Source organism: Trichosurus vulpecula, chromosome 3, assembly GCF_011100635.1.
Source record: "Trichosurus vulpecula isolate mTriVul1 chromosome 3, mTriVul1.pri, whole genome shotgun sequence".
Lineage (NCBI taxonomy): Eukaryota > Metazoa > Chordata > Mammalia > Diprotodontia > Phalangeridae > Trichosurus > Trichosurus vulpecula.
Genome location: NC_050575.1, coordinates 112657147 through 112683418, shown reverse-complemented (window position 1 = coordinate 112683418; position 26272 = coordinate 112657147). Strand labels below are relative to the sequence as shown.

At 46.1% G+C, this 26272-nt stretch overlaps 1 protein-coding gene across 1 annotated transcript in view; it reads right to left on the bottom strand.

Moving 5' to 3' along the window:
- NOL4L (nucleolar protein 4 like) overlaps window positions 1–22836 on the bottom strand; it is a 207865-nt gene extending 185029 nt beyond the window's left edge. Inside the window, exons 1-3 of the mRNA XM_036749788.1 lie at window positions 22822–22836; window positions 14195–14254; window positions 12279–12542 (exon numbers count right to left, since the gene is read on the bottom strand). Of these exons, the coding sequence (XP_036605683.1) occupies window positions 12279–12542; window positions 14195–14254; window positions 22822–22836 (339 nt within the window). The remainder of the gene's footprint in view (window positions 1–12278; window positions 12543–14194; window positions 14255–22821) is intronic.
- Window positions 22837–26272: the final 3436 nt, after the last annotated feature.

The following is a 26272-nucleotide window of genomic DNA, read 5'->3' as shown; positions in this document are numbered from 1 at the left end:
CTCCCTATTTGAGGCCCCACATTTGTTGAGCGCTCTACAAAATGTTCTCAGATACATGACTTCATTTCCATAGCATCTTTCTGAAGAAGGTTAAAGAATTTATTCTCCCATTTTACAGAAGAGGAGATCTTAGTGACTTTCCCAAATTCACACAGTAAGTCAAGAAACATTTATTAAGTGCTTCCTCTGTCCCAGGAACTGGGCTCATCACAGGATACAAAGAATGGCAAAAATAGTCCCTGCCCTCAAGAAGCTCACATTCTAACGGGGCAGACAACCTATAAATAACTAGATACAGGCAAGATACATTCAGCATGGATGGAAGGTAATCTGAGAGGAGGAGGCACTAGCAGATAGACCTGAAGAAGGTAGGAGTTGAGCTGAATATCGAAGGAAGCTAAAGGGGGGGAAAGGGGGTCGGGGCGGGGTAGGGGACATTGCAAGCAAGGCAAGTGAGTGACAGACGGAACTGGAACTGAAGGCCAGGTTTCTTCACTCCAAACCAGGTCCTCTTTCCACTACACCATCTTGGCCCTGCAGGTGCTAGCTAGTGAGATCCAAGATGCTCCTACTGAGCCTAGAGAAGAAAGGATAGGAGTGACTGTGCAGTGTCACTCTCCTTCCCTCTCACCCCCGCCTACCAAGGAACTTGTCAGGGGTTTCCTCTTTGAGTTTATAACTGCCTGACTTCTGGAAGCAAAATGTTGGAAAATTAAGCTAAATGATTTGAAAGGCTTCCGGAAAGCTCAGGTGCAGAACCATGTAAACCTACAAGAACACAAACATGACTGGATGATCTCTAAGGTCCAAACCTATTTCAATAATCTACATTCTAACATTCTGTTCTTAGGGCAAAGGCCCTCCCAGCTCCAACAATCTATGTCCTAAAGGCCACCCCCCCAACATTCTATGTTCTAAGGGCCCTGCCCAGCCCAGTCAATCATTGTTCTAAGGGCCCTCCCAGCCCTGACATTTTATGTTCTAAAGGCCCTCCCAGCCCTGACATTCTATGTTCTAAGGGCCCTGCCCAGCCCTTTCAATCAGTGTTCCAAGGGCCCTGCCCAACTCTGTCAATCATTGTTCTAAGGGCCCTCCCAGCCCTGACATTTTATGTTCTAAAGGCCCTCCCAGCCCTGTCTGTACTCTAAGGGCCTTTCTAGCTCTGACAGTCTATGTTCTAAGGGCCCTTTCAGCATTAAAATTCTCTCAGTCTCTGACAATTTTGCCACATTACTGTCTGAAGCTTTCAAATAGCACGGCTGGTAGCTCTACCTCATTGCCAGATATTTACCAGCCCACCTGCTCAGACACCTCCAACTGCTTCCCAGAACACATTTGAGCAGCTCTGATAATACCCTGAGAATTGGGGCGGGGCTCTGGCCATGGCTGGAGTCCCAGCTAGGACACACCAGGGATGTAATGGGTGAGAATCCTCTACGACTGGACTCCTTTGATGGAAATGAATGTCTCAACATGAGCTTAGCCTACCGTGGGAGATGGAGTAGCCCAGTTTAGAGTGTCCATTACCAGCAGTCTATGAAGTATATTCCACTAGAGCCTGACCACTTCTGCCCTCAACTATTAGCTGCATAAAACAGGGTGCCTTCAATTGCTTGGCACCTTCTGTTGTATACCTACAATTCTATAGGACATAATAATTCATTATTATAACTGAGTGAAGACTATCAAAGAGACCCTATCATGTCTAAGACTTGTTATTCTAGAAAAGCTTTCACTGGTACAAGTACCAAATCTTGCCATTAAAACTGGTGTGACATATACAAAAATATTTATAGCAGCTCTTTTTGTGGTGGCAAAGAATTGGAAATTGAGGTTATGCCCATCAATTGGGGAATGGCTGAACAAGTTGTGGTGTATGAATGTAATGGAATCCTATTGTGCTATAAGAAATGATGAACAGATAGACTTCAGAAAAACCTGGAAAGACTTACATGAATTGATGCTGAGTGAGGGGAGCAGAACCAGGAGAACATTGTACACAGTAACAGCCACATTGTGTGATGACTAACTTTGATAGATTTGACTCTTCTCAGCAATGCAAGGTTCTAAGACAACCCCAAAAGGCTCATAATGGAAAATGCTCTCCACATCCAGAGAAAGAATTATGGAGTCTGAAGGCAGATCAAAGCAGACTACTTGCTTTCTCTCTTTTTTGTTTTGTTTCTTCTTTCTCATGGTTCATTCCGTTGGTTCTAATTCTTCTTTACAACATGACTAATGTGAAAATATGTTTAATATGAATGTATATGTAAAGCCTATATCAGATTGCATACCATCTTGGGGATGGGGGATGGGAGGAAAAGGGAGAGAATTTAAAGCTTAAAAGCTTGTGGAACTGAATGTTGTAAAATAAAAATAAATGAATGAATGAATAAATAAATATATAAATAAATAAACAAATGAATGAATGGATAAATAAATAAATAGGCAGATAGATAGATAGATAAATAAATAAATAAATAGATAGATAGATAGATAGATAAATAAATAACTGCTGTGAGTCCCTCATTTCCTTTTTTTTAAAGAGGCTGGAGACTATGGGTATGGAATATTGCATATACTGTCAGACATAACTGACATGTTCAATTATTTTGCCTAATTGCTTTTTTTCTCTCTCCTTTATGTTTTTTTTTAATGGGATAGATGGCTCAGTAGGTAAGAGAAGGGAAAGGGATACATTTGGAAATAAGAGTGATATTTTTTGAAAAAGGATATTAACAAAAATGAGGGTTTAAAAATATTGGTGCCAAGAAAAAAGGGAGCCATAGGCTCAAAGCCCCTAGAGCCCACCTCACTGCTATTTGGCTATTTGCCCTACGGTTTAGCCCTCTGAGGACTTAGCTCAGTCTGCGTCAGTACCTTGGGGCTTAGAACCCTATGTTATTAAACTATGGGAGTCAAAGAACAAAATAAATGCCTTTCTTTGAACCAAAGAAATTTGTGCAATAACTCTAAGTTCTTTCTCTTCCAGAGACTCAATTTCCCCACATGTAAAATTAGGGAGTTTAATCTAGATGGTCTATAAAGTTCCTTCCAGTGCTGACAACATACATTTTATTTCATAACAGCCTGCCTAGCTTTCAGCGCTAATGTTTTATATTTGAAGGTCTCTGCTAGCTCTCAACATCCTATGCTCCAAGCATCTTTCCAATGCTAACGTTCTAAGTTGTAAAGTTCCTCCAAGCCCTGACATTTTCTGTTCTATGTTCTAGGCCAGGCTCCTTCCAGCTCTAAATGTTCTAAGCTCCTTTCTAGTTCTATGTTGTAAATTACCTTTCATCCTTGACATTCCATGTCCTAAGATTGTTTTCAGTTTTAACATTATTTATTCTATGTTTTAAAGTCCGTTCCAGCACGGACATTCTATGTTCTAAGGTTCTTTCCAGTTCTATCAAAGTTTTAAAGTCCCTTCTAGGTCTAGCGTTCTAGGTTCCTTGTTCAAAGATACCTTACAGCTCTAACCCTGTGTGTGTGTGTGTGTGTGTGTGTGTGTGTGTGTGTGTGTGTGTGTGATCTAAGGTCCCTTCCAGCTCTGACATTTTGTGTTCTGTTTTACATGGTCCCTTTAAGTCTTGAATTTTTTTTTTGTTCTATATTGCAAAGTCCTTTCTAGCTCTAACATTCTATAGTACTGCTAGAGAAAACATTCTGTGTTCTATGTCCTAAGGTCTCTCTCTTCCAGTTCACACATTCTATGACTCTAATGTTGGGTCCTTATTATCATTAGTTCTCTAAGCACTATTCTATTGCCAGACTGGACCCTGGGAAGTGCTGAAGGCTTTGTTATGCCTTTTTCTTTACTCAGGCAAACTGGCCAGAAGCAGGCTTGGGATGTTTAGCTGTCCTGGGGCAGAAGGAAGGAGGAGGGAGAAATAATGTTAGAGAGGAAGAGTGGCATCTGCTTCTCTTCCCAGACTGTGTCTGAGAGTGGAAGGCAGAGAGCCACCAACCCACCACCCTCCGGACTCCCAAGAGGCTTGCCTAACTGGCTCCCCAGCGGCCTCTCAGGCCCTCCTGTACAGCTGAGTTGCCTAGGCACTATGGAAATATAAGGCTAACCTCCTCCATCCCTGGTAACATCATCCTGCTCCACCCTTCTAGAAGGGTCAGCTAAGACACTAGGTGGGGAAAAGGGACTTGGCCCAAGGTTAGTGCTGGACTAGGGAGCCTGGAGCGATTGGAAAGAACTATAGGCTCAGACACAGAAGATTGGGATCAGAATACCAATACCATCACTATCACACAAAGGGACATTGAGCAACTCACCTCCCCTTTCTGAGTCCCTCAGTTTCCTCCCCTGTAAATTGGGAGGCTGCTGGGCTAGTCAGTCCTTAAGGATCCTTCCATCTCTAATATTCTATGATCTCCAATAGTCTTAGGTCTACCTAAACCATATTCTGGGCATACTTTAGACCAGTTCCATCTCCTTCTTGTTCCCTCTCCCTGACCAGGGACGCTTCATTTTTGCTCTTCTTGGATTCCGAACACTTTCTCCCATTGGTTGTTTTAAAAATAATAAGAATACCCCCACTCAGATGAATATGGAAGATTTGTTTGAGTTTGCCTGACTCTCCATCACACACAACCATGACAAATGGCATAATCTTTTAACTGCAACCTTAGAAAGGACTCTGAGACCCTGCACCAAACAACCCTATGAGGAGTTGGGGGTGGGGGGAATGGGGAGAAAAAGGAAGAGGATGAATAAAGGAATAAAAGAAGAAGGAGAGACATAATAAGGAGGAAGAGAGAGGAAGATAAGAAAGAAGGCAGAAGTGGAGGAGAAAAAGGAGGAATCTCAAGGCAAGTCTTCACACTGGCATAGTCACCATATAATCCAAACGAGGCAGGTTGGGCTAGGCAACCTCCTGATTCTTTCCAAACTCACAGATTCTATGATTCCATCATAGTCTGGGCCTCAGAACCCAAAGGGGTCAGCCTGATATGTAGCCATCCCATGAGCATCTCATCTTCTTGTCTCATTTGACTCATTCCTTGCATCTGCATACCAGGCTGCCTGGATGAATTTCTCTCTTCTGGCCAGCTGGACAGTGTTGCTGAGCTGTGACAAGCTTCTGCTGCCTTTCTCATGCGCGCGCGCGCGCGCACACACACACACCTAAGATTAAGGAAAGTATTAAAGTACCTGGTCACACCTGGCTCCTGACCTCTGCCCTACCACTCCAGAGACCAGGTACCCTCAAGACGAAAGGGCCAAATAGCACTTCTAATTACCATGATAAAAAAGATCTTTATCCAGTTTCCTCCTTCTCCCCCCACCCAAATGAAAGCTAATCTAAAGATGCAGTCCCATAAGAACATAAGATTTAGAGCTCAAAGGCAGCATAGAGATCACCTAACTCAACCCTTCATTATACAGATGAGAAAATTGAGGCCCAAAGAGAAATGGCTTTCCCAGAATGACATGGCTAATTAAGTAGAAGAGCTGATATTTGAACTCAGATCCTTTGACTCCAAATGCAATGCTTTTTCTAATACATCACACTACCTCAAGAAAGGGAACAGTATTAAAAAGAAATGGGGAATCTTTATCAGTTGACATTCCCCCAGAGCAGGTAGCCATAGCATCCTTATCCTCATCTCAATAGTGGTAACTATGGGAGCAGGGAGGAAGGGAAGTTCAATCTTGGTACCTGAGGGAGCCATCCCAGGTCCAGGCCAATGTCCTACAGTAGCTTTGGGAAACTAGAAGACACTGGGGGTCAGGTACCTGCTTTCCTGACTGCCTGGGGATACAAGGATGTTTAATTAATGAAAGAACCAGCCTCATCTGGGCAACAGCAATCCAAATGGTTTTTCTGCCAGGAATCATTTTCCTACTGCAGGTCTAGGATACCAGCCCAGGCTGAAGCAAGTCAGCCATGTGCTGCCCAAATCCCCTAGACTGTCCCCCTTTCTGAAGCCCCAACACACACTTCTCTCAGGACCCAGCCTTCCTAGTGCCTAGCCTGGGGTTGCCCTTCCCACCGATTTGTCACTCGAATCCCATTCAATTCAATTCAACTAACATTTATTAAATATTAGGGTACTTTGTCAAGAGCTGGAGGAGAAATAAAGTTCAGATGAGCCCTTCTCTTCATGGAGCTCACAGTCCGATTAGAGAACAAGACACGAACACAAAACTATAATAGAGAATGAGAGGTACAAAATGATACGAATCAATGGAGCCACCCCTCAGTTCTAACATTCTGCCTGTATTGTTAATACATGGTATCACCGTAGACAAGGAAGACATTTAACCTACCTAGACTTCATCTACCATCACCATCACTGCTGCTGCCCCAAATCCATGTTCCCAAATACCACACAAGATACAATACACATTGAGAGTTTTCCCTGGCACCAATATTGATTCATCTACTTAATTACCTTTCTAGCATCCTCCTTTCATAACTCAATGTATTTAATGCCACCTTTGGGACCTTATAACTAGTTCATACTAAGGAGCAAATGACTGATAACAACTTAAGGTGCTGCTCCCACCCACCTCCATGTACAAACTGGGATGCTTAGGGGGAATAATCCCTTAACCCAAAGGGTCAATAGTGAAATTTTACCATGTAAGTGCCAGTAGAAAAGGTGGGTTAGGTACTGCCAATCACAATATAATGGAAAGGATAATGGATGGGGAATTTAGAGACCTAAGGGGTCTAGTCCCAGTCTAGCCTAGTCCTTGAGTCACTACCTCAACGTGTGACTTTCAGCAAGTCACTTTCCTGTCTATGAGTCTCAGTTTCTTTCATCTATAAAAGGATAGGAGCTTGACTAGATGGTTCCTTCTGGCTCTGAAGTTTCTTCTGGTTGTAAAATTCTATGGCTAACTATGAGACCTCACACAAGTCATTCCAATTCTCTGAGACGGTTTGCTCATCTGTAAAATGGGCACTTACAGTTAACTCTCAGAGGGTTGCTGAGAGGGAAGTGCTTTGTAAACTTCAAAAGTGCTATATAAATGAGTAACTGTTAAATGTCATTAAAAACATTAACACCACCTCTGACTTAATACCCTACAATGATAAGAAAAAGAGAAATCTGCTCTGTACGTGAGTATAACTTGGGCTGTCCAACCATAACTGGCATGCTCTTCCTCCTCATCTCAGTCTTTTGGAACCCCCGGTTTCCTTTGAAATTCTGCTCAAGCAGCACCTTCAGCACGGGGTCTTTCCTGGGGTCTCTCCCTTCCTTCCCTGCCCCATTCCCACCTCCTAGTGCCTTTCTCCTCTAAGGTCATCTTGTATCTACTCTGTATCTATCTGGTATTTATCTATGTACATGTATGTTGCCTCCCTAGTTAGAATATAAGCTTCTTGAAGGCAGGGAGTGTTTCCATTTTTGCCCTCAGCAATTAGCCTGGCACAGAAATGTCACTCCAAAAATGCTTGATTATGATTACTCTCTCTTATAGACCTTATTAAATCAACAGAAGACTCCCAAATCTATCCTTCTGGGCCTTCATCCATCTCCAGAGGGCCCAAGGCCCTCATTTCCACCTGCCTCCAGACAAGTCCACCAGCACGTCACGTCAAACTCAACAAGTCTAAAATAAAACATACTATCTTTTCCTCTAAACCTACCCATCCTCCTGATTTCACTAGTTTTGTCAAGGGCACCACCGTTTTTCTCCAGTCCCTCAAACTCATATGGCAGGAGGCATCCTCAACTCTTAGCTCTAATTTACCCATATTCAATCAATTGCCAAGTCTTCTCTATTCTACATTTCTCAGATCTCTCCATTCACAAGACCCTACTTCAGGCCTTCATGATCTTTTATGTCTAGACTATCATCTCTGAGTTGGGTTCCCTGCATCCAGCCCTTCTCCTTTACAATCTACCTTCCATACAGTTGACAAAATGATATTCCCAAAAAAACCCAGGTTTAACTATGTCACCCCCTGCTCTAGAAACTTCAGTAGCTCCCTATTGCTTCTAGAAAAAAATCCAAGTTTTTCTGTTTGGTGTTTAAAGCCCTTTCAATCTATCTCTGGCCATCCTTCCATGACTACTTATTACTCTCCCCCGCCCCTCCCCCACCTCATACACTTAAATCTCCAGGCAAATTGGCCTACATATTATTCCCATGTACAACATTCCATTTCCCACCTCTGTGCCTTTGCCCAGGCAGCCAACTCAGTGCACAGAATGATATCCCTCTTCATCTCTATGGGAACCTCTAGGCTCCTTCAATTGCCACCCCCTCCAAGAAGCCTTTCCTGATTTCTCCAGTTTTTAGTGCCCTGCCCCCAACACTTTGTGTTTAATTTATATGTCTCCTACATTTACTCATCTATGATAAGTAACAATATTATGTTACTTGAGGGCAGGACTATTTCATTTTTTGTCTTTGTCTTAATAGAGATGGACTAATTGAAAGGGTCACCTCACTAAAAGGCTTGAAGGAGGCAGAAAGTTTACTTCATGGCAAGGAAAAGGGTCAGTTTGATTTTCCTGTCTCCCTGACCCCAAAAAGGGTTGTGTCTGACAGGACATGGTCAGGCAAAAAGAAAGAAAGAAATCTTAATTATGGTCTTCATAAACGGAAAGGCCCCAACTCCTGTCATAAAAAGATCTTATCCCCTCGAGCACCCTCAGCTCCTCCCCTCCTCCGCTTTCTCTCACTGTCTGTACCTTAGATTTCCTGTGACAACCTGCAGACATTGAAAATCAACTTGTGGATCCCCTCCTCCACTGTCTCCCAGCTCCAGTTGGGGGGGGGGAGGGAGGATGGCCCTCACCCTGGCCCTGGCCCTAGCCCTAGCCCACAGATCCCAGCCTCAGTCCCAGCCCCAACCCCCACCTCAAGTCCCATCTGCATAAACTTAATTCTCCCTCACCCTCCTTCAGCCTTGGGACAGTCCGGGACAGATTAAGCCTTTGTCAGATACACCCAGGAAAGGAAGGGCCAGATGGGACAGGGGACAAGTGGTGTCAGATAACCAGGCAGGATGGAGGAAAGCCACAAACCAAGTCCAGCCCAATACATATGGCTTTGGGGGGGGGGGGGGGGGGGTAATTCTGAGAAAGGGGAGTTATGAGGCAGGAGGGAAAATGGGGGGAAAATGGAAAGGACTTATTTTGCTGTTTGGAGGAGGGACTGGAACAGAATCATTCAAGAAAACACTTCACCCTAAAAATCCATAGGCTCAACCTTTCTTTGTATGTGTTGGAAAGAGAACATGCATGCCTGCCCAAGATTTGGAGGGGGAGTAGGAGAGGCCAAGGTGAACACAGTTTCGGAGGTTTTAATCTAAGAAGGGCCCAGCCTCAAGGGAATCCATAGAGGGACCCCCTCCCCTCCCCCAGCTTGGCCCTTAGTTAAAAAAAAAAAAGCAGGCCAGATGGGCCTATGTGCAATCCCTACCACAAAGGGAAATCTCTAACTTCAATTTTTTAATAGGGGTGGGGGGGAACTATAGGTTTTTGAGTTGGAAAGGACTTTAGATATCAACTAGTCCCAACCCTCTGATTTTATAGAGGAAAACTAATGCCAGGAGAGGGGAAACCACTTGCCCAAGATCACTAGTAGAAGCAGAGGTAGGACTGGAACTCGGGTCCCTCTGACTCCAAATTCAGTGTTCTTTCTGCCCTACACCATGATCTATATACTGGGAAACCTCAGCGCATGGCTCCCTCTCAGTTTGGGGGGATGCCCTCCACATCTTCAAAGACTGTCATCTAACAAATTAACTCTAAGGGAGTCCCCCACACCCCCACTGAATTTCTAGCAGCAGTGTTCACCTAAAATAATTGAAAAGGAGGAAGGCTGAGAGATCTGGGAAGGCAGGCACCTGGAAACTTAAAGAGGAAGCCGATCGGGTGGCTTTTTCCTCCAACTCCGATCTGTTTATCTTTAAAATGTGCCTGATTTCTTTTCTCTCGGGGAATAGAGCCTCCCGTCCCTTCGGAAACTCACTGTCTCTTAGGGGTGTGTCTGTTTTGTTTGCAGATTTATGGGAGCTTAGGTGAGTCCCGGACAGGAGGTAGAGTCCGCTGGCTCACCAGCGCGCGCGCTCTCTCGCTCTCTCTCCTCCCTCCCAGTAAACCAGCTCTCCAGAGGATTGGCCTCTCCTATCCTCCCTTTGGGGGAGTTTATTCATTCCTGAGAGTAGGAGCTGGGCTGGGGGTGGGGTGGGGTAGCTTTCATTTTGGCCTTGGTGTCCTTAACTGAGAAGGCTGTGGCCCCCTGGGCCTGGGGTCTTGTACCGGGAGGTAAGGGGAGGAATTTTTTCTCCCAAGGCCAGTCATGGGCTGCCTGACATCCTGGGGCCTGTTGGGGTCTCAGAGACCAGGCCCAGCCCCTTCCGAGGGTCTGGTGAGAAGCAGAGTGGGGTGGGGCAAGGAAGGTCAGGGTAAAGGCAGGTTTGAAAGGGCCCTAAAATCGGAGGGCAGGGAGCCTACCCCAGGGCTCCCTCATTCCTAGCTGGGAATCCAGGCCTGAAGCCCCCTCCCCTCCCCCAGCCCAGCCCCTGGTAAGAGGCAGACCAGATGGGAGGTAAATAGTGCGTTTATAAGCATTTACCACAGATGGACTGCCCTCACCGCAGCCTGCAACCATCTCCCTGACAGGGTATCTGGGAGAGGGGACAACACTGTTTCCTCAGAGCTGAGAAGAAGGGGGTAGGGGGAGGCAACCTCCTGAATCCCCTTTCCCTCCCCGAATTATCCTCCCTCCATCCTCCCAACCAGGCAGCTCCAGCATCTCCCTCGCCAGCCTGCTCGCCAGCCTTCCCACAGCCTCTCCCCTCCCCATCCCACACCCCCTACCCCCACCCCCCTCCTCCGCCCGGGGAGGGCTGGGAGGAGGGACAAGTGCACTTTTAGTAACGACAAAATCAATTGTCTATGAAGATTCTACTCTCAGCAGATGGTGCAAAGACTGAGGGAGTTACTAGTTAGGAAGACCCACATTAAACCCCAGCCCCCCCAGAGAAGAAAAAAATTAAAAGGATGAGGAGGGATGGCGTGGAAAGATTGGGGAGGGGGGGTGTCCGCGTATAAAATGTGAATCCCCGAATTTCTCCGGCTCAAAGTTCAAAGATTTGAGCTCTCGGGGCGGCCCCTGCATCACCCCCACCCCCAAACCCTCCTTAGAACAATGAGGTCCCAGTGGGGGAGCCGCCGGCTCCTTCCCCAGGGCAGCAGCCCGAGGGGCCCGGGGTGGGAGGGGGAAGCAACGCTCCCCTACCTCCGCCCCCGCCCGCACCCTAACTGGCCCCCGCCCCAGCCAAACCGGGCGCTAGGAGGCCCCACCCCTCCCCCACTCCACGGGTAGCCAGCCCGAGGGGGTGAGGGGGGGTGGGATGGAGAGGTCAGATGCCTCCTCCCTACCAGCTTCATCCCCTCTCCTCAGACCAAGGCTGAGAGGGATGAGGGGGTGGACCCGTCCCCATCCGCACCCCAGGACCGTCCGGCCCCGCCCGCCCCGCCCCGCCCGGGGGCGCCTCCTGCGCCAGTCTGCATCGCGCCCGGCCGCCCCCGCCCGTCCGCCCAGGGCCAGTCCCGGGTGGGGTCGGGGCGTTCCTGTCCTTGCCCCTGCCCCAGTCCCAGCCCCTACTCCCCGGCCCGGGCTAGCCGCACCGCCCCCCTCCCCCAGTCTGCGGGGCCTCGTCCCAGAGCTTAGGAGGAGAGGGGCGCCCCTGGGAAGACTCCCTGTCCTCAGGCCACTGCAACCCCCGTAGCAGCCGGGGGGTAGGGGGCGGTGGCAGGAGCTAGGAGCTCCCACTCGGGGCTCTCTCGCCAGCCCGCTCGGGACAGCCAGCCTGCTAGGGGTGGGATGGGTCTGGCTCCCGGAGCAGCCGCCTGCTGGAAGGGGGAGGGGGGAAGAAAAAGGAGGAGGAAGAAGAGGAGAAGGAAGGGGGAGGGGGAGGAGGAGGAGGAGGACAGAACATGCCCGGGTGAGCACCCGGGACAGCCCGCGCTGCTGGGGAGAGAGGCGCGGGGGGAGGACTCGCAGCCTTCCTCGCTGCCTCCTGCTCCCGGGACAGCCCGCTCGCTACATGGAGAGCCGGCCGGGGCGGGTCTGCGCCGCCTGGGCCATCCCGTCGGGAACCAAGGGGTACCGAAGGGAGGGAAGGGGTCCCTGCCTGAGATGGGGAGACACTGCGGGATCAGACTGGGCCGGGGGTGGGTGGAGAGAGGTGACCACTCAGACACAAGCAGGGCTAGGACAGACGGACAGCACTCAGACAGACAGACAAGACACACGCGGACACTGAGGGGAGGCGCGGGCGCGCACTGACCGTTCCAGTTTTCACCGGCACATACACCACTTGACCCATCTTCGGCTCCCTGCTGGTCCCCAGCCGAAAGCCCTTGGAGCGGACCCAAAACTGGAACTTGCCTTTCTCCCCGGACGAGGGGCCGCCGTTGCCGGCACCCGTTGTCCCGCTGCCCCCGCCTTGCAGGACCTCGGCGATCCGCTGGTATTTGCTACGAGTGACCGTCTTGGTCTTGGCTGAGTCTCCGTAGGTCCGGAGACACCAGTCCCGGAACTGGCGCCCCAGCTCCGTGTCCCCGGGGCTGCGGTCCCAACCCCCCCGCAGGAGCAGTGTCGGCTTCGGCATCCTCGGGGCCCTTGGGGGCGGGCAGAGAGCGGAGCTGGCCGGCCGGCCGGCCCGGACTGAGGAGGGAGCGACGGGCGTAGGCTAACGCTGGGGCTGGGACTGGGACTGGGTCTGGGGAGCGGCTGCCCCGTCCCGAGATGCGGCGGCGGCGGCGGTGGCGGCGACCTCGGCGGCCGGGACGCGCGGGGCTGCAGCAGGCAGGGTCCCTCCCGCTTCTCCTGCGCTCCCGCGGCGGCGGCGGCGGCGGCTCCTGCTCCTGCTCCTGCTCCCGCTCCTGCTCCGCCTCCTCCTCCCCCCCGGCCGGGATGCAGGAGGGGATGGAGCAGTCGGGACCGGGAGGTGCAAAGGGGGCGGGCGAGTCCCCTCCCCGGGAGGGGCCGCCCCGCAGCCTGTGAGGGGGAGCCCGGGGCGGGTAAGGGAGACCGAGCGAGACACCGGCGGCGCCAGCGGCGGCTGCTGTCAGGCTAGCGGGCTGCTCGTCTCCGTCCTCCTCCTCCTCCTCTCCTTCCTCCTCCTCCTCCTCCTCGTCGTCCTTGTCCTCGCCGCCTCCTCCACGCAGCGGGATCCCACCTGTTAGAGCCGCGTAGCTTCCCTCCCCCTCCCGGCCCCAGGGCAAAGGAGGCTGGGCTTCGCCCCCCACCCCCAGTCCCTGGCCCCAGGGGGCGCAGGGGGCCGGACTTCCCACCGCCCCAGCCCGGGCCGCCAGGAGCGCAGGGGGCCGGGCTTCCAGTGTCCGGGCCGAGGCCGCTGGGGACCAAGTTTCCCCCTGTCCCGGCCCCGGTCTCAGTCCCTGAGGCCTCAGAAGCCGAGTTTCCCCCCGGCCCTGGCCCCGGCCCGGCCCCTGGGGCCTCCCTCCAGAGGCCCAGCTCCGCCTTGTCCCAGGCCGGGCAGGGTTGAGACTGGGCCCCCTTCTCGCTGTTTCTCTGCTTGACCCCAACCCTAGCCGCAGGACTGCAAGTCTCCACGTCCCCTCCCCTCCTCTCCCCACTGCCCGAGCTGGGGCCCGCATAGGGCGGGGCCTGCCTCTTCTCCCCTAACAGTCCCCCTCCTCCTCCTCACAGGGCCTGGGGGCAGGTTGGGCAGGCTGCCTCTCCTACAGTCTCCAACCTCTCTGGACAGCTTTGGGGCCTGAGGCAGGGACTAAGTGGAGTCGGAGAGACTTCTCCCACTGATACATAGAAAGATGATTGGGGAAGGGGGCCAAGAGCAGTGGGCTTCGTGGGAGCCCCAAACTTCTTGTGTCTAGACCTCCACCCTCACTTGAGGATCCCCAGAGAATTATACCCAATTGTCTACTTCCCAAGAAAAACTTAATTCTTTGGGATGGGGGGGTGAAATAGAATGAAATGTTCTAGTCCTTCCATCCCTCCTGACCAGATGGTGTTATGGGGTAGAGGGGGGAGAAGCCCCTAGGTTGGGTCTGTCTTCCCAAACAAGGAAAGACCTCAAGAGGGATTTCAGATTTAGGATTTAGGGCTGGAATGCAATTTAGAGATCATCTAGTCAAAATATTCCATTTTACAGATGAGGAAACTGAGGCCTAAAGAAACAAATGAGTTGCCCAAGGTCATACAGCTGGTGAGAGAGCTAACATCTCTCTCACTGTCAAGTCCATGGCTCTGTCCACTAAGCCCCTTGCTATACCCTTTAACCTGGGAGTTCCAGTATTTGTAGAGAACTGACCTTGACTACTTTGCCACCCCCAGCAGGGACAGTCCCCTTTGCTCAATGAAATTGCCGGCATAAATAAAGGTTACTGCTACATTCTGCCTGATTTCGGCTCTGTCTTCCAACCAGGTCATCAAGAAACACAGGCCTTCATTTCTAGCCTGCCTCAGGGGGTTCCTCCCACATTTCGTGTGCTGACTCTGTCAGATTGCCCCAGGCCAGCTCCTCCACCAACTTTGGTGGAAATAACAAGCCCTAGACTCTGGCCCGTACAGAACCATTTTCTATCACCAGAAATATAGGCCCTAGGCCCCATTTCCTGCTCCCTCACTCTGCAGAAGTTTTCCCTCTTGGTCTCAGCTAGAACTGACTAATGTCCTCCAATTTTTCTTTGCATTGAACATAGGGGGAATTTTTTTAAAAACAGTTGAACATATCCATGTTTTTTATATATGCCAATGGCTCTGCAAATATAAAATCTTGGTCCTTAATTCTTTTATCCCTCTCCTTTGGTCTGAAAATTGGTATTCCCATTTCACAGAGGAAGAAACTGCGATACATACTGCGTTCGTTTCAACAAGGCACTGTGATTAGGGCACTGAGTGCTATACAAACTTGTTCAAAAGACAGCTTTTGCCCTCAAGAACTTACAGTCAAGTAAGGAAGATGAAACAGGAGCACACATCCCAATGATACAATATAATACACAATGATACAACACAACAAAAATTCATGTTGTACCTATATTATGCAAGGCACCAAACTAAGTACTGGGGACACATATGTAGCACCCCTTCTGGGACTATTTCCCCAGCTTATACTCCCATGGGCTAGAGCTAGGTTCCCAAATAGTAGTTGACTACTATTCTGAAGATTCTAAGAATAATCTGAGGAGCTGTGTTTTCAGTACTGCTGTTCATGAGCCCCCATCAGTGTACTTTCCCCTAAAATCAGCCAGACTCAGCTTCTAAGTAAAAAGTATTTGCTAAAAGGGAATAACAAGAACACAAACAATCTCCCAACATCCTCCTACAAATACACAGTGTTCATAGGGAGAGTGGACAAAAATTAAAATATAAAAGTAACAAGTCATATGTGTAGAGAACACATGTGGCAAAGGTGTAACTCACAATTCCTAGCTACTGGAAGTCACTTTCTCCCTTCATAAATTCCTTGTGAAGTTCACCTCGGATGTAGCTCTCTGATGGGCTCTCAGGGTAAGTACCTTTGTAGATTCCCTAGCTGTAACTTCTTTCTAGCATGAATGGTCATGCTCCCTAAAGCCACCTTTCTTTGAATGACTATTCTACTGACTAGATGTGTGGTCCCCTACTGGTCCAATCTATTTGATTCCAGCAGGACAAGCTGTGCTATTGATCCAATCTCTCCAATGACATGGTCAATATAGTTAGGGGAGAGAGGAAAGAAAACTTAAGAAACTCTCCTCTTCTTCCCAAGAATGATACCCTCTCTGAAACATGGCTCCAATTTTCAATTCTGCTATCACTAGACTCAATCACTAGTTTGCTGTTTGTAAACCTAGCCCAAGAGGTATAACTTGATCTTCTCAACCAATCACTAGATGTTTCCCATGTGCCATCATTTGCTTTCCATCCAGTGACCAAAACTCTGGGATCTTCTGAAATTGATTAATGAACTTATTCACACCTAGTTTACACTTTCAATTGATTGGAGGGGAAGCATCTAGGCTTTCTGCAATTACCTTAATTAACTTGGGGGTGGAACCCCATCCTTACACTAAGACACATAAAACAGACCCTGACCTCAAAAAAACTTATACTATATAGGGGAACACAGTGGATACAGAGATAAGTCAATATGAAATTACAAAAAGTAACTTCCAGAGGGTATAAACACTAAAAACTGGGAAGAATCTGGTAAGGCCTCCTGGAAGAGTTGACACCTACATTACTTTGAAGAAAACTAAAATTTGATGAGGCCAAAGAGAAGACAAGAAAGTTAATTTGAGGTGAAAACTCAACTTAATTCATTTCAACAAACATTTATTAAAAACCTTCTGTGTCTTGAGTCTTGAGCTTAGATGTTTCAGAGATACAAAGATGAAGAAAACAAGGTCTCTCTCTAAATGAGTTTACAGTTAGTAGAGATGATGAGTAAATGGGTCTATTAGAAATACTGCCAGATTTGGAGACAAAGAGACTTGGGTTCAAATCTTGATTCCCATAATCACTACTTGTGTGACCCTGGGCAAGTAACTTAGTTTCTCAAAGCCTCATTTTCTTCATTTGTAAAATGGAATACTTGTACTAAGAGAGTAGGCGTGAGGAACATAGGAAGGATCTATAATTTTTTTTTTCTGGTGGAAAACTCAGCTACTAAAATTAAGCAAAGAAGTCCTAAGGAGACTTACGATATACACAGGGAGGTTTCAAAACCAGGTATTCCTGACTCTATAGCCTGATAGCCCATTGCCTATATAGTGGAGAAAGCAGAATATAAATGAGTAATAATTATGACTGGTAGCCTAGTATTGTCACAGGAGCCCTGGTTCTTGGGTCAGAAGGTCTGGGTTTGAGTACATACATGACTCAATACAACATAGGTTTTATTCTCATGGAGCTTTAGGTCTTATTCTCATGGAGCTTTTGGTCTAATGGAGAAAGGAGAAAATGAACAAAAAAAGAACAGAAGAAAATGAGACAAAATCCATTATGAGAGTTCATCAAGAAAAGGCACTGCCAAATGAAAAGGTCATAGGTAAAATGTTGCCTGCCACCTGCTTCCTATCACCTGTACGACCTTGGGCCAGGCATTTAAACCTCTCTGAGCCTCAATTTCTTCATCCTTGGAATATGGATAATGACATTTGCATTACATACCTGGAAAGATTATTAGGGAAAAAGGCATTGCAGGAACCTCAAAGTGCTTCAGAAATGTAAGCTATTATTCAATCAATAAATAAATGTCTATTAATCAGCTACTATATACCAAACCCTGTGGTGGACAGTAGAGATAGAAGGCAAGAGTGAAACATTCTCTGCCCTCAGGGAACTTACATTCTTTCAGGGAAAAGAATACATACTCATATTAGGAGATACAAAATATCTATGAAGTAGATACAAAGTATTTTCTTTATTATAAGATACCTGACATAGTGAAGTAGAGAGAATATTGGATTTGGAGTCAAAAGTTATTCAGTCCTTTTAGTCATATCTAACTCTTTGTGATCCCATTTGGAGTTGTCTTGGCAAAGATACTGGAGTGGTTTGCTACCACAATTTACAGATGAGGAAGTTGAGGCAAATACGGTTTAAGTGATTTGTCCAGGATCATACATCTAGTAAGTGTCTGAAGCCAGATTTGAACTCAAGAAGATGAGCCTTCCTGACTCCAGGCCCAGCACTTTGTCCACTGTATTGCCTAGTTACCTTACAACTAAGTTGTCAAGTCCTTTTTCAAGTAGATGGCTTCCTTATGTACCCTAGCAGTTAATTAGAAAACAATCCCATTTTACAGAAAAGGAAACTGAGTTGTTGTTCAGTTGTGACCAACTCTTCGTAACCCTGTGTCCATGGGGTTTTGTGGCAAAGATATTAGAGTGCTTTTAGGCAAAAAAAGCTTAAGTGACTTGCCCAGGGTCATGCAGCTAATAAGTGTCCAAGACCAGATTTGAACCCAGGTCTTTCTGATTACACACCCAGTGCTCTATCTACTAAGCCACCTAGCTGACTCCAAGGAAACTGGGCTCAATCCCAATTCTGCTGCTTACTTCCCGTGCGACCTCAGGTCACTTTCCCTCTCTCGGGCTCAGTTTACTTATCTGTACAATAAGAAAGTTGGAATGGATAACCTTTAAGGTACCTATTATCCAAGTACAAAAGAGAGATTCAAATTAAAGTCAGCAAGTGTTTATTAAGTGCCTATTGTTTGCATTGCGTTTGTTGGGCATTGGAGAAGATACAAAGCTTAGCAAAGACACAGATCTTGCTCTCAAGGAGCCTTGGTCTTGTGGAGAAGTTATAACACATACACGAAGAACTGTGACACAGAAGAAAATGAGACAAAGTCCACTATGAGAATTCATGAAGAGAAGCCACTGCCAAACAGAAAGATCATAGGTAAAATGTTCATAGGCTTTACAGTAGGAGAGGCCTTGGAACACAGATTACATCACAGAATCACAGAACTAGGAAGGACCTTACACACGGGCTGGTCCAAACCCCTCACTTGACGCATTAGTGCAACTGAGGTCCAGAAGGGAAATAGTGTGCCCCAGCACCAAAGGTGAAAATCTAACCCAGATCTTTCAGCCTCCAAATGTCATTGCTATTTCCACTGTGCCGTGCTGCTGGCCCAAGGAAGTCTTTTTGGAAGAAATGGCATCTGAATTAGGCCTTGAAGGACAGATGGGTAACATTTCAACTGGCAGGGGCTGAGAGTGGGAGAAAGAGGAACAGGGAGGGAACTCATTCACTCTATGTGTGTCGCACTTAGCTTCTAATCTCTATGATTTTTGTTTGCTATCTACTTGGCCAAATCAGTTTACTTGATATTCACTCTCTCTTTGTGATAGTCATATATAACTAGAATTTGTTGGGAAGGGGTGAAGCCTTTGGATAGAAGCTTGTTTACTCCGTCCTCTTTAAGAGATAGCTACCAGGAAAGCATCTTGGACCTATGGAAAAACATTTCCCTAGACTAGCAATATTTGGAGGTGGGGAGGTAGATTTAATTCTAGTCTATTCCTTCCTCTCTGAAGATAGCCAGTCTCAAAGCCCCTTCCCCTACTCTAGGAATCAAATTCTTCCTTAAAGAGGGGTGGGCAAGATTCCAGAGATCTATTCATGCCTCCCTAGAAGCTGCAATTAGACGATCCATGTGGACATACATAACCTACATAGGCCACACACACACACACACACACACACACACAGTATGTGTATTTATTAAGTGGAAATATACTAATGATGTGACCCTGATCAAGTAATTTAATCTCTTGAGTCTGTTTCCTTATCTGTAAAATGGGATTCTTTTCCTATTTAACTGCTAGAGCATGGCCACTTGAGAAGGACATCTGGGTGAGCTATTGTTAGTTGTAAGGTAGCTAGGTGGTAAAGTGGAAAGTGGATAGAGCTCCTGGCCTGGAGTCAGGAAGAGGGGAGTTCAAATCCAGCTTCAAACACTTACTACCTGGGTGACCCTGTTTTTTAACAGGTCATTTAACCCTGTTTGCCTCAGTTTCCTCACATGTAAAATGAACTGGAAAAGGCAAACCACTCCAGTATCTTTGCCAAGAAAACCCCAAATGGGGTCATGAAAGCTTGGGCACAACTGAATAACAACATTGTTAGTTGTAAATGACATAAAGTTGGAACTAATGAGTAACTGGAAAATAAAAGGGAAGGAGGTCCCTAGGTGTGATGAAACCATCCTGGGTTGGTCTTCTGGGGAAGCTCACTGTGTGGCTTGGGGCAAGTCACCTCTGTAAAATAGAAACAGGGGTTGAGAGGAGAGGGCAATGTCGCATTAATCACCAGGTTCCTTCCAGCTCTGATATTATTTTTCTGAAAGTGTAGACTTTCAGACTAATTCCTGACCTAGTTTGGACAAGTCTGCTACTAGCTCAATGTGTGATCATGTGTGTCACCACATTTCCTTTCATCTCATTAAGCCTCAGTTTCTATAGTTGTAAATAATAGTTATGCTTCCTGCCTCATCAGGCTTTTGTGAGTTTTCAAGTTTAATCCGATATACTTCAGTAAGCATTTATTAGATACCTAGTGTATGCCAGGACCTGTATTAGGTGATGGGACCGGGATAGAGTCTGGACCGGAACTCCCAGGTTCCCTCTACCAATGCAAGTCAACACTTGCTCTGAAACTCACTGAGTGGTTACAGAGTCACACAGCTCATGTATGGCAAAGGCAGGACTTGAATTCAGTCTTCTTGACTCTGAAGTTTCCTCTCAAAAAGGATACAAAGGCAAGAAGGAAGACAGTCCCTGCGGTGGAGGAATGTATAAGTGGAAATTGAGCCACAGGTATGGAAATTGTATTTACTGCTATAAATCAAAGCACAAGGGGAATTTTATCCCTAGAATAGCTTCTTCCTTTATTATTATTTTCCCAGCATTTAGGGCTAGATGAACTCTTAGAGATCATCTAGTCCAAATTCCTTATTTTATAGATGAGGAAACTGAGGCCCAATGAAGGGGAGTGGCTTGCCTCATATTAATGAATTAATGTGAAGTTTCCATTAATTCAAAGCTTGGAAATAAAATACTCAGGTCCTTTTTTTCTACTCCCTCTCTTTTAAAATAGAGAAAATATGATTCATCAGAATCACAACATCCTATCCCCATCCCCAAACTGGCCAGATTTGACATCCTATAGCTCAAGCCTTTGGATTTTTGTACCCCTTCCCTACCATGACCTTCCCCTTTATCTCCATCCAACCAAAACTTCTAAGTCATCCTTCAGTGTTTCACTCAAGTCCTTCCTACTCTGGAAGCCTTCTCTGACCATCACAGCCCATAGGCAGAGCTCTCTCCCTGCTCTGAGCTCCTAAATGTTAGCTATTTCATTTGTGGGCAGCATAGTGTGGATGAAGAAACACTGAAGCTGGTATCAGCAGAGACCTGAGTATGAATTCCAACTCTACCACAAGTTAGCTATGTAACCCTGGGTAAATCACTTCCTTTTTCCCAATCCCTAATTTCCTCACCTGGAAAATTCTTGCTTCACCAGGATGCTGTCAGGACCACTCCTAAGCTAGCTATTGTGGGATCCTAAGAAGACAAGGGAAAAAAATCAATACTGTGGGCCCAAGAGCAGTGGTTCCTTCTGCTGAGTGCTCCAGGCCTGGTGATGCTCTATTCTCTCTAGTCACTTGAATCTCCCAGAACTGAACCTTTGGCTTAGAAGGTTAACACACAAACTTCGTGAAGTTTTGCCTGGGGAGCAAAAAGTGTAATAATAAGAATTCTATAGGGATTTACAGCCCTATAACAATAGCCATTGCTTATTGACTACTTTACATTTACTATTCCCACTACTTCTCCCCCAATAACATGGTAGGGTAGGTATTATTATCCCTGTTTTACAGATGAAGAAACTGAGGTTGGGTTGAAATGACTTGCCCAAGGTCAGACTGCTAATACATGGCAGAGTGGAGACTCAAACTCAGGTCTTTCGACTAGAACTTTGGCGTTCTTTCATCTACATCACCACTGTGCTTGGCTTACACTATCTCTTTGAAAGAAGCAGGTAAGAAATTATCCTCATTTGACAGATATGGATACTGAGGCCCAGAAAAGGCCTCATGGAAAGTTAGAGGTATAAAGAAAAGATAAGAGAAGACGTCTGCCCCTACTCCTGTATGGAGGTGAGGGGTGTGGAGCTTTGCATATAATATCGGATTTTATATAGTTAGATAGATAGATAGATAGATAGATAGATAGATAGATTGATTGATTGATTGGTTTTGTTGAATTTGCTCTTTTCCTGAAAAAAAAACCAACCTTTATCTCTGGAAGAGATGAGGGGAGTGATATGGGGAAAATTTAAGACAAAAGATGAATAAAAATCTACTTAAAACAAAGTTAAGGGCAGGGTTAAGACTTGCACCTGGGCCTTCTGGTTCCAAGTCCTTTGGTCTTTTCATTACATCCCACAGAGGGTCTAAAGATGATTGGCTGGCCCTGTCTTTTACTAAGAACTGATGGGTACGTAGCATGTTAAGTTTTACCAAGCACTTTTTATACCTTACCTTAGTGGATCCTCATAACAACTCTGGGAAGTAGAAATTCTGGGTATTATCATTCCCTTTTTTTAGAAGAGGAAACTAAAGCTCAGGGATTTTAAGTGACTTGCCTGAGGTTACGTAGCTAGTAAGGGCCAAAGTTTGAACCCACTAACTCCATCTCCAGCCCTCTTTCTACTATACCACTGTGCCCCTTGAAAAGGTGCTTCCAAAGCAACTTCCCATCTATTATCTCTTGATCTTCATAAGAGCCTTGTGAGGCCGACAGAACAGGAATTATTATACCATTTTATAGATGGGACAATTGAAGCTCAGAAAGGGAAAAAGACTTATCCAACGTCCCCCAGCCAATAAGTGGTAGTAAGAACACTAACCCAATTCTCCCAAGTTCCGGGCCTATTTTTTGCCCCCTCACCAGATCACCTTGCCTCTAGAAAGTCAAGTCAACAAGCACGTACCAGGTGCCCTTATATATTCATGGATTGAGAATCACCTCCATGAAAACCCGGGATCTTAATGGTCAGTCCGTGTAGGTATGCAGGCTTTGCGTCTTCTTCATCGTTTCCCCTTGATCACATTGGTGTTGAGTCCCAAGCACTGGCAGAAAACAGTGAAAGAGCGGAATGAGGGAATATTCATCTCTGTGTATGTTAGACTCCAAATCCTTGGGTGGCTTCCCATGTCTACCTAATACACACTTAGCTGGGCATTCACAACCTAGTTTCACCCTCCAGTCCTAGCTTTAACTCCCATTCCTTTCATCCCTGACCCTCCTTATCCTCATTTTTTTTTCACATTCTAGCCGTACTGAATTCCACGACATCCCCCGAAACACGCTGAGTTTTTCTCCTCTCTGTGCCTTTACTCATGATGATCCCTATGCCTGGAATTCCATTGCCCCATGATCTGGTTTACAGTGAAATTCTGGAATCAGAAGTCTTGAATTCAAAACCTCATTCATGCTGTCAATTACTATCCGTGTAAACTTGCACAAGTTACTGTCCCTCCTGGTCCTCTCATTTTCCTCGTCTTTAATGAGGGGGCTCAGCCAGGTGATTTCTAAAAAGTCAGCTAGTTTTGGACCTTACAATCATCTTTAATAATCCTTTCCATCGTCTAAGGCCTACCTAGAATATTCTTCACTCTAATAATATTATAGCTAACATTGAAATAGCACCTACTATGTTCTGGCCATTGCACTAAGTGCTTTACATGTATTATCTCATTTGATCTTCAGAAAAAACCCTGGGAGGTAGGTTCTATTATTACACCCATTTTACAGATGTAGAACTGAGACAAATGGAGGTTAAGTGGCCTCAGGGCTGCAGGATCCCCAGCCCTGACCTGGATGCGTCTAAGAAATCTCTGATTCTTCCTTCCTACCTCGCTCCGGTGGTGAATTCTTTTTCAGTTCCTAATACTTACATGGCCCTGTGTCTGTACCTCTCTTATACCAATCTTCTTTTATTTTTTATTTGGCCTTTAATTTCATTGGAGGCAGCTAGATGGCTCAGTTGATAGAGTACTAGGCCTGGAGTCAGGAAGACCTGAGTTCAAATCCAGCCTCAGACATTCACTAGCTATGTGACCCTGGGCAAGTCACTTAACCTCCATTTGACTAATGCACTGGAGAAGGAAATAGCAAAGCACTCTAGTATCTTTGCCAAGAAAACCATAAATGGGGTCGTGAAGAATCAGACATGACTGAGTGACTGAACAACATGATTACATCAGTGTTGGGAGCCCATGGTCAAGAATCCCCTCTCTCAGTGCAGATCAGTGCCTTCCCTTGCAACCTAAGATCACTAGAGCTAGAACCACGTTAGAGGTCACCAAGTCCAATTCCCACATTGATAAACTTTGGCAGCTGCCTGGGGCACTAATCCATTCATTGACTTGCTGGAATCACAAGGCCAATATGTGTTACAGTTCTTCCGGACTCTAAGCCCAGCTTCTAACCATTCTGGCATGACGCCTCTCATGTACACGTATCACCCCCTCTGGGCTCACTCATACTGCTTGGTGAGTCTCCAGGGATGGTTGACTATTTTTCCCCTCAGAGTTCTAGGAGTAATCCTAGGGTAATCCTAAGGCATTGGAAGAGAAGACGCCCCCATCCAGTGTTCCCCAGTGATTATTACTCAGCCCGCCAGAGATAATTAGCTTTTAGAAAGAGGTATTGATGAAGGTGGCAGAGTAAGAACAATTGGTACAAAACCAATCACCCTCAAAGGTCAGGGTCCAGGGGAAAGTGGGCTCAGACTTTGAGAGCTCAAGTGGCCATAGTACAAACACATAGCTCTGGATCACGGGAAGTCCTTTTCTCTCTCCGTCAGGTCCTCACAAATTTCCTCCGAGATGTAACTTTCTTCGGGACTCTTAACAATCAGTGCCTTTGCAGGGTGAATAGCTGTACTTCTCTCCCCCTGGAGAGGTCATGAACCGGAAGCTGCTTTTCCTCAATATGTCAGCTCCAAGCTGGATTCATTACTTGACTGGTGCAGTCTCTCCAACGGCGTGGGTAATGAATGGAGAGACAGAGGGAGAAATGGGACACTCCCTCTATCCCCTTGCTATCCTGTGGTCCAGGTGCAAAGTTCTGTCACCTCAAAGTGCTCCCAAAGCTGTACTTCTTTTTGCTGTAATCCCAGAAGCTGAGCCTTGAAGGATTTAATTTGTATCAGACTTTGGCAGGTAGAATGTAAGCACTTTCAGAACAGGGGAACGGTTTGTTTTTGCCTCACTTTTCTCATCTCTAAAATGGGGATAATCATAGCACCTACTTTCATGGTTGTTGTGAGGCTCAAATGAGATAATGTTTGTAAAACATTTTATGGAAGGGCTACATAAATGCTATTATTATTACTGTTGGCATTATTGTTATTATTTTTGTATTCTAGTACCTAGCACATTTTTCTTTTGGACTAAAATTGTGAATTCATCAGTATCAGGAAACTCTCTCTACCAATACAAATTGCACCTGCACTCTAATTTATACTTAGAGCAGAGATTCTTGACCTTTTTTGTGTCATGGACGCCTCTGGGAGTCTGGTGAAGTCTATGGACCCCTTCTCAGAATAATATTTTCAAATGTGGTACAAAATAAAAGATACAAGATTTCAAAGAAAACCAAAAGTTAGTGAAAACGATAAGGTCTTTTTCCCCCTAATCCAAGTTCATTGATTCCCTGAAATCTATCCATAGACCTCAGATTAAGAACCCTCTTTTTTGACATTCATTTTTAAACTTTCAGTTCCAAATTCTCTCCCTTCCTCCAATCCCTCCCCGACCCATTGAAAAGGCAATCAATATGATACCCATTATATATGTGAAGTCATGCACAGTATATTCCCATATTAACCATACTGCAAAAGAAGAGAAAAGGCAACAAAAATCAAGAAAGTGAAAAAATATTCTTCAATCTACCCTCAGAATTCATCTCTCTCTGGAGGTGGATAACATTTTTCATCATGAGTCCTGGGGAATTGCTGTGGATCATTGTACTGATCAGAATATGTCTTTCACAGTTGGATATTGTTGCAATATTTCTGTTACTTGTGTACTATATTCTCATTCTGCTCATTTCACTTTGTTTCAGTTCAGGTAGGTTTTCCCAGGTTTTTCTGAAACTATCCTCTCCATCATTTCTTACAGCACAATAGTATTCCATCACAATCCTAGACCACACCTTGAAGAATCCCCATTTTAAAAGAGTTACCTGGGACAGCGATAACTTAAATGACTTCTAGAAATGCACGAATCTAAGATGTGTTAGAGGCTAGACTTGAACCAGAACTTCCTGACTCCAAGGCTGACTCTCTGTTGCTATGCCATCACTTCCTTTCACATAGCAGGTCTTAATAAACATTGGTCAAATTAAATTTAAACTGAATTGAATTGAATTGAATGGTACTTGAACCATAGGACATTAAATTTAAGAGCTGGAAGGGAATTGGTCTTATTTATCATTGTGTTTGCCACAATGTGTGGCACACAGTGGGTGCTTAAGAAATAAATGGATGTACATAATAATGCATATAATGTTAGAGGTAGAAGGGATCTTAGAAATAATAGAGTTCCATAAGGTTGCACAATTGGTGGGGTTGTGAATTAGACATCACGGAAAGCAATTTGGAGCTCTGCCCCAAAAGTCACTAAACTATACATATTCTTTGCCCCACTGATACAACTATTAGGTATATACCCCCAAAGAGATTAAAGAAAGAGAAAAAAGGCCCATATCTACAAAAAACATTTAT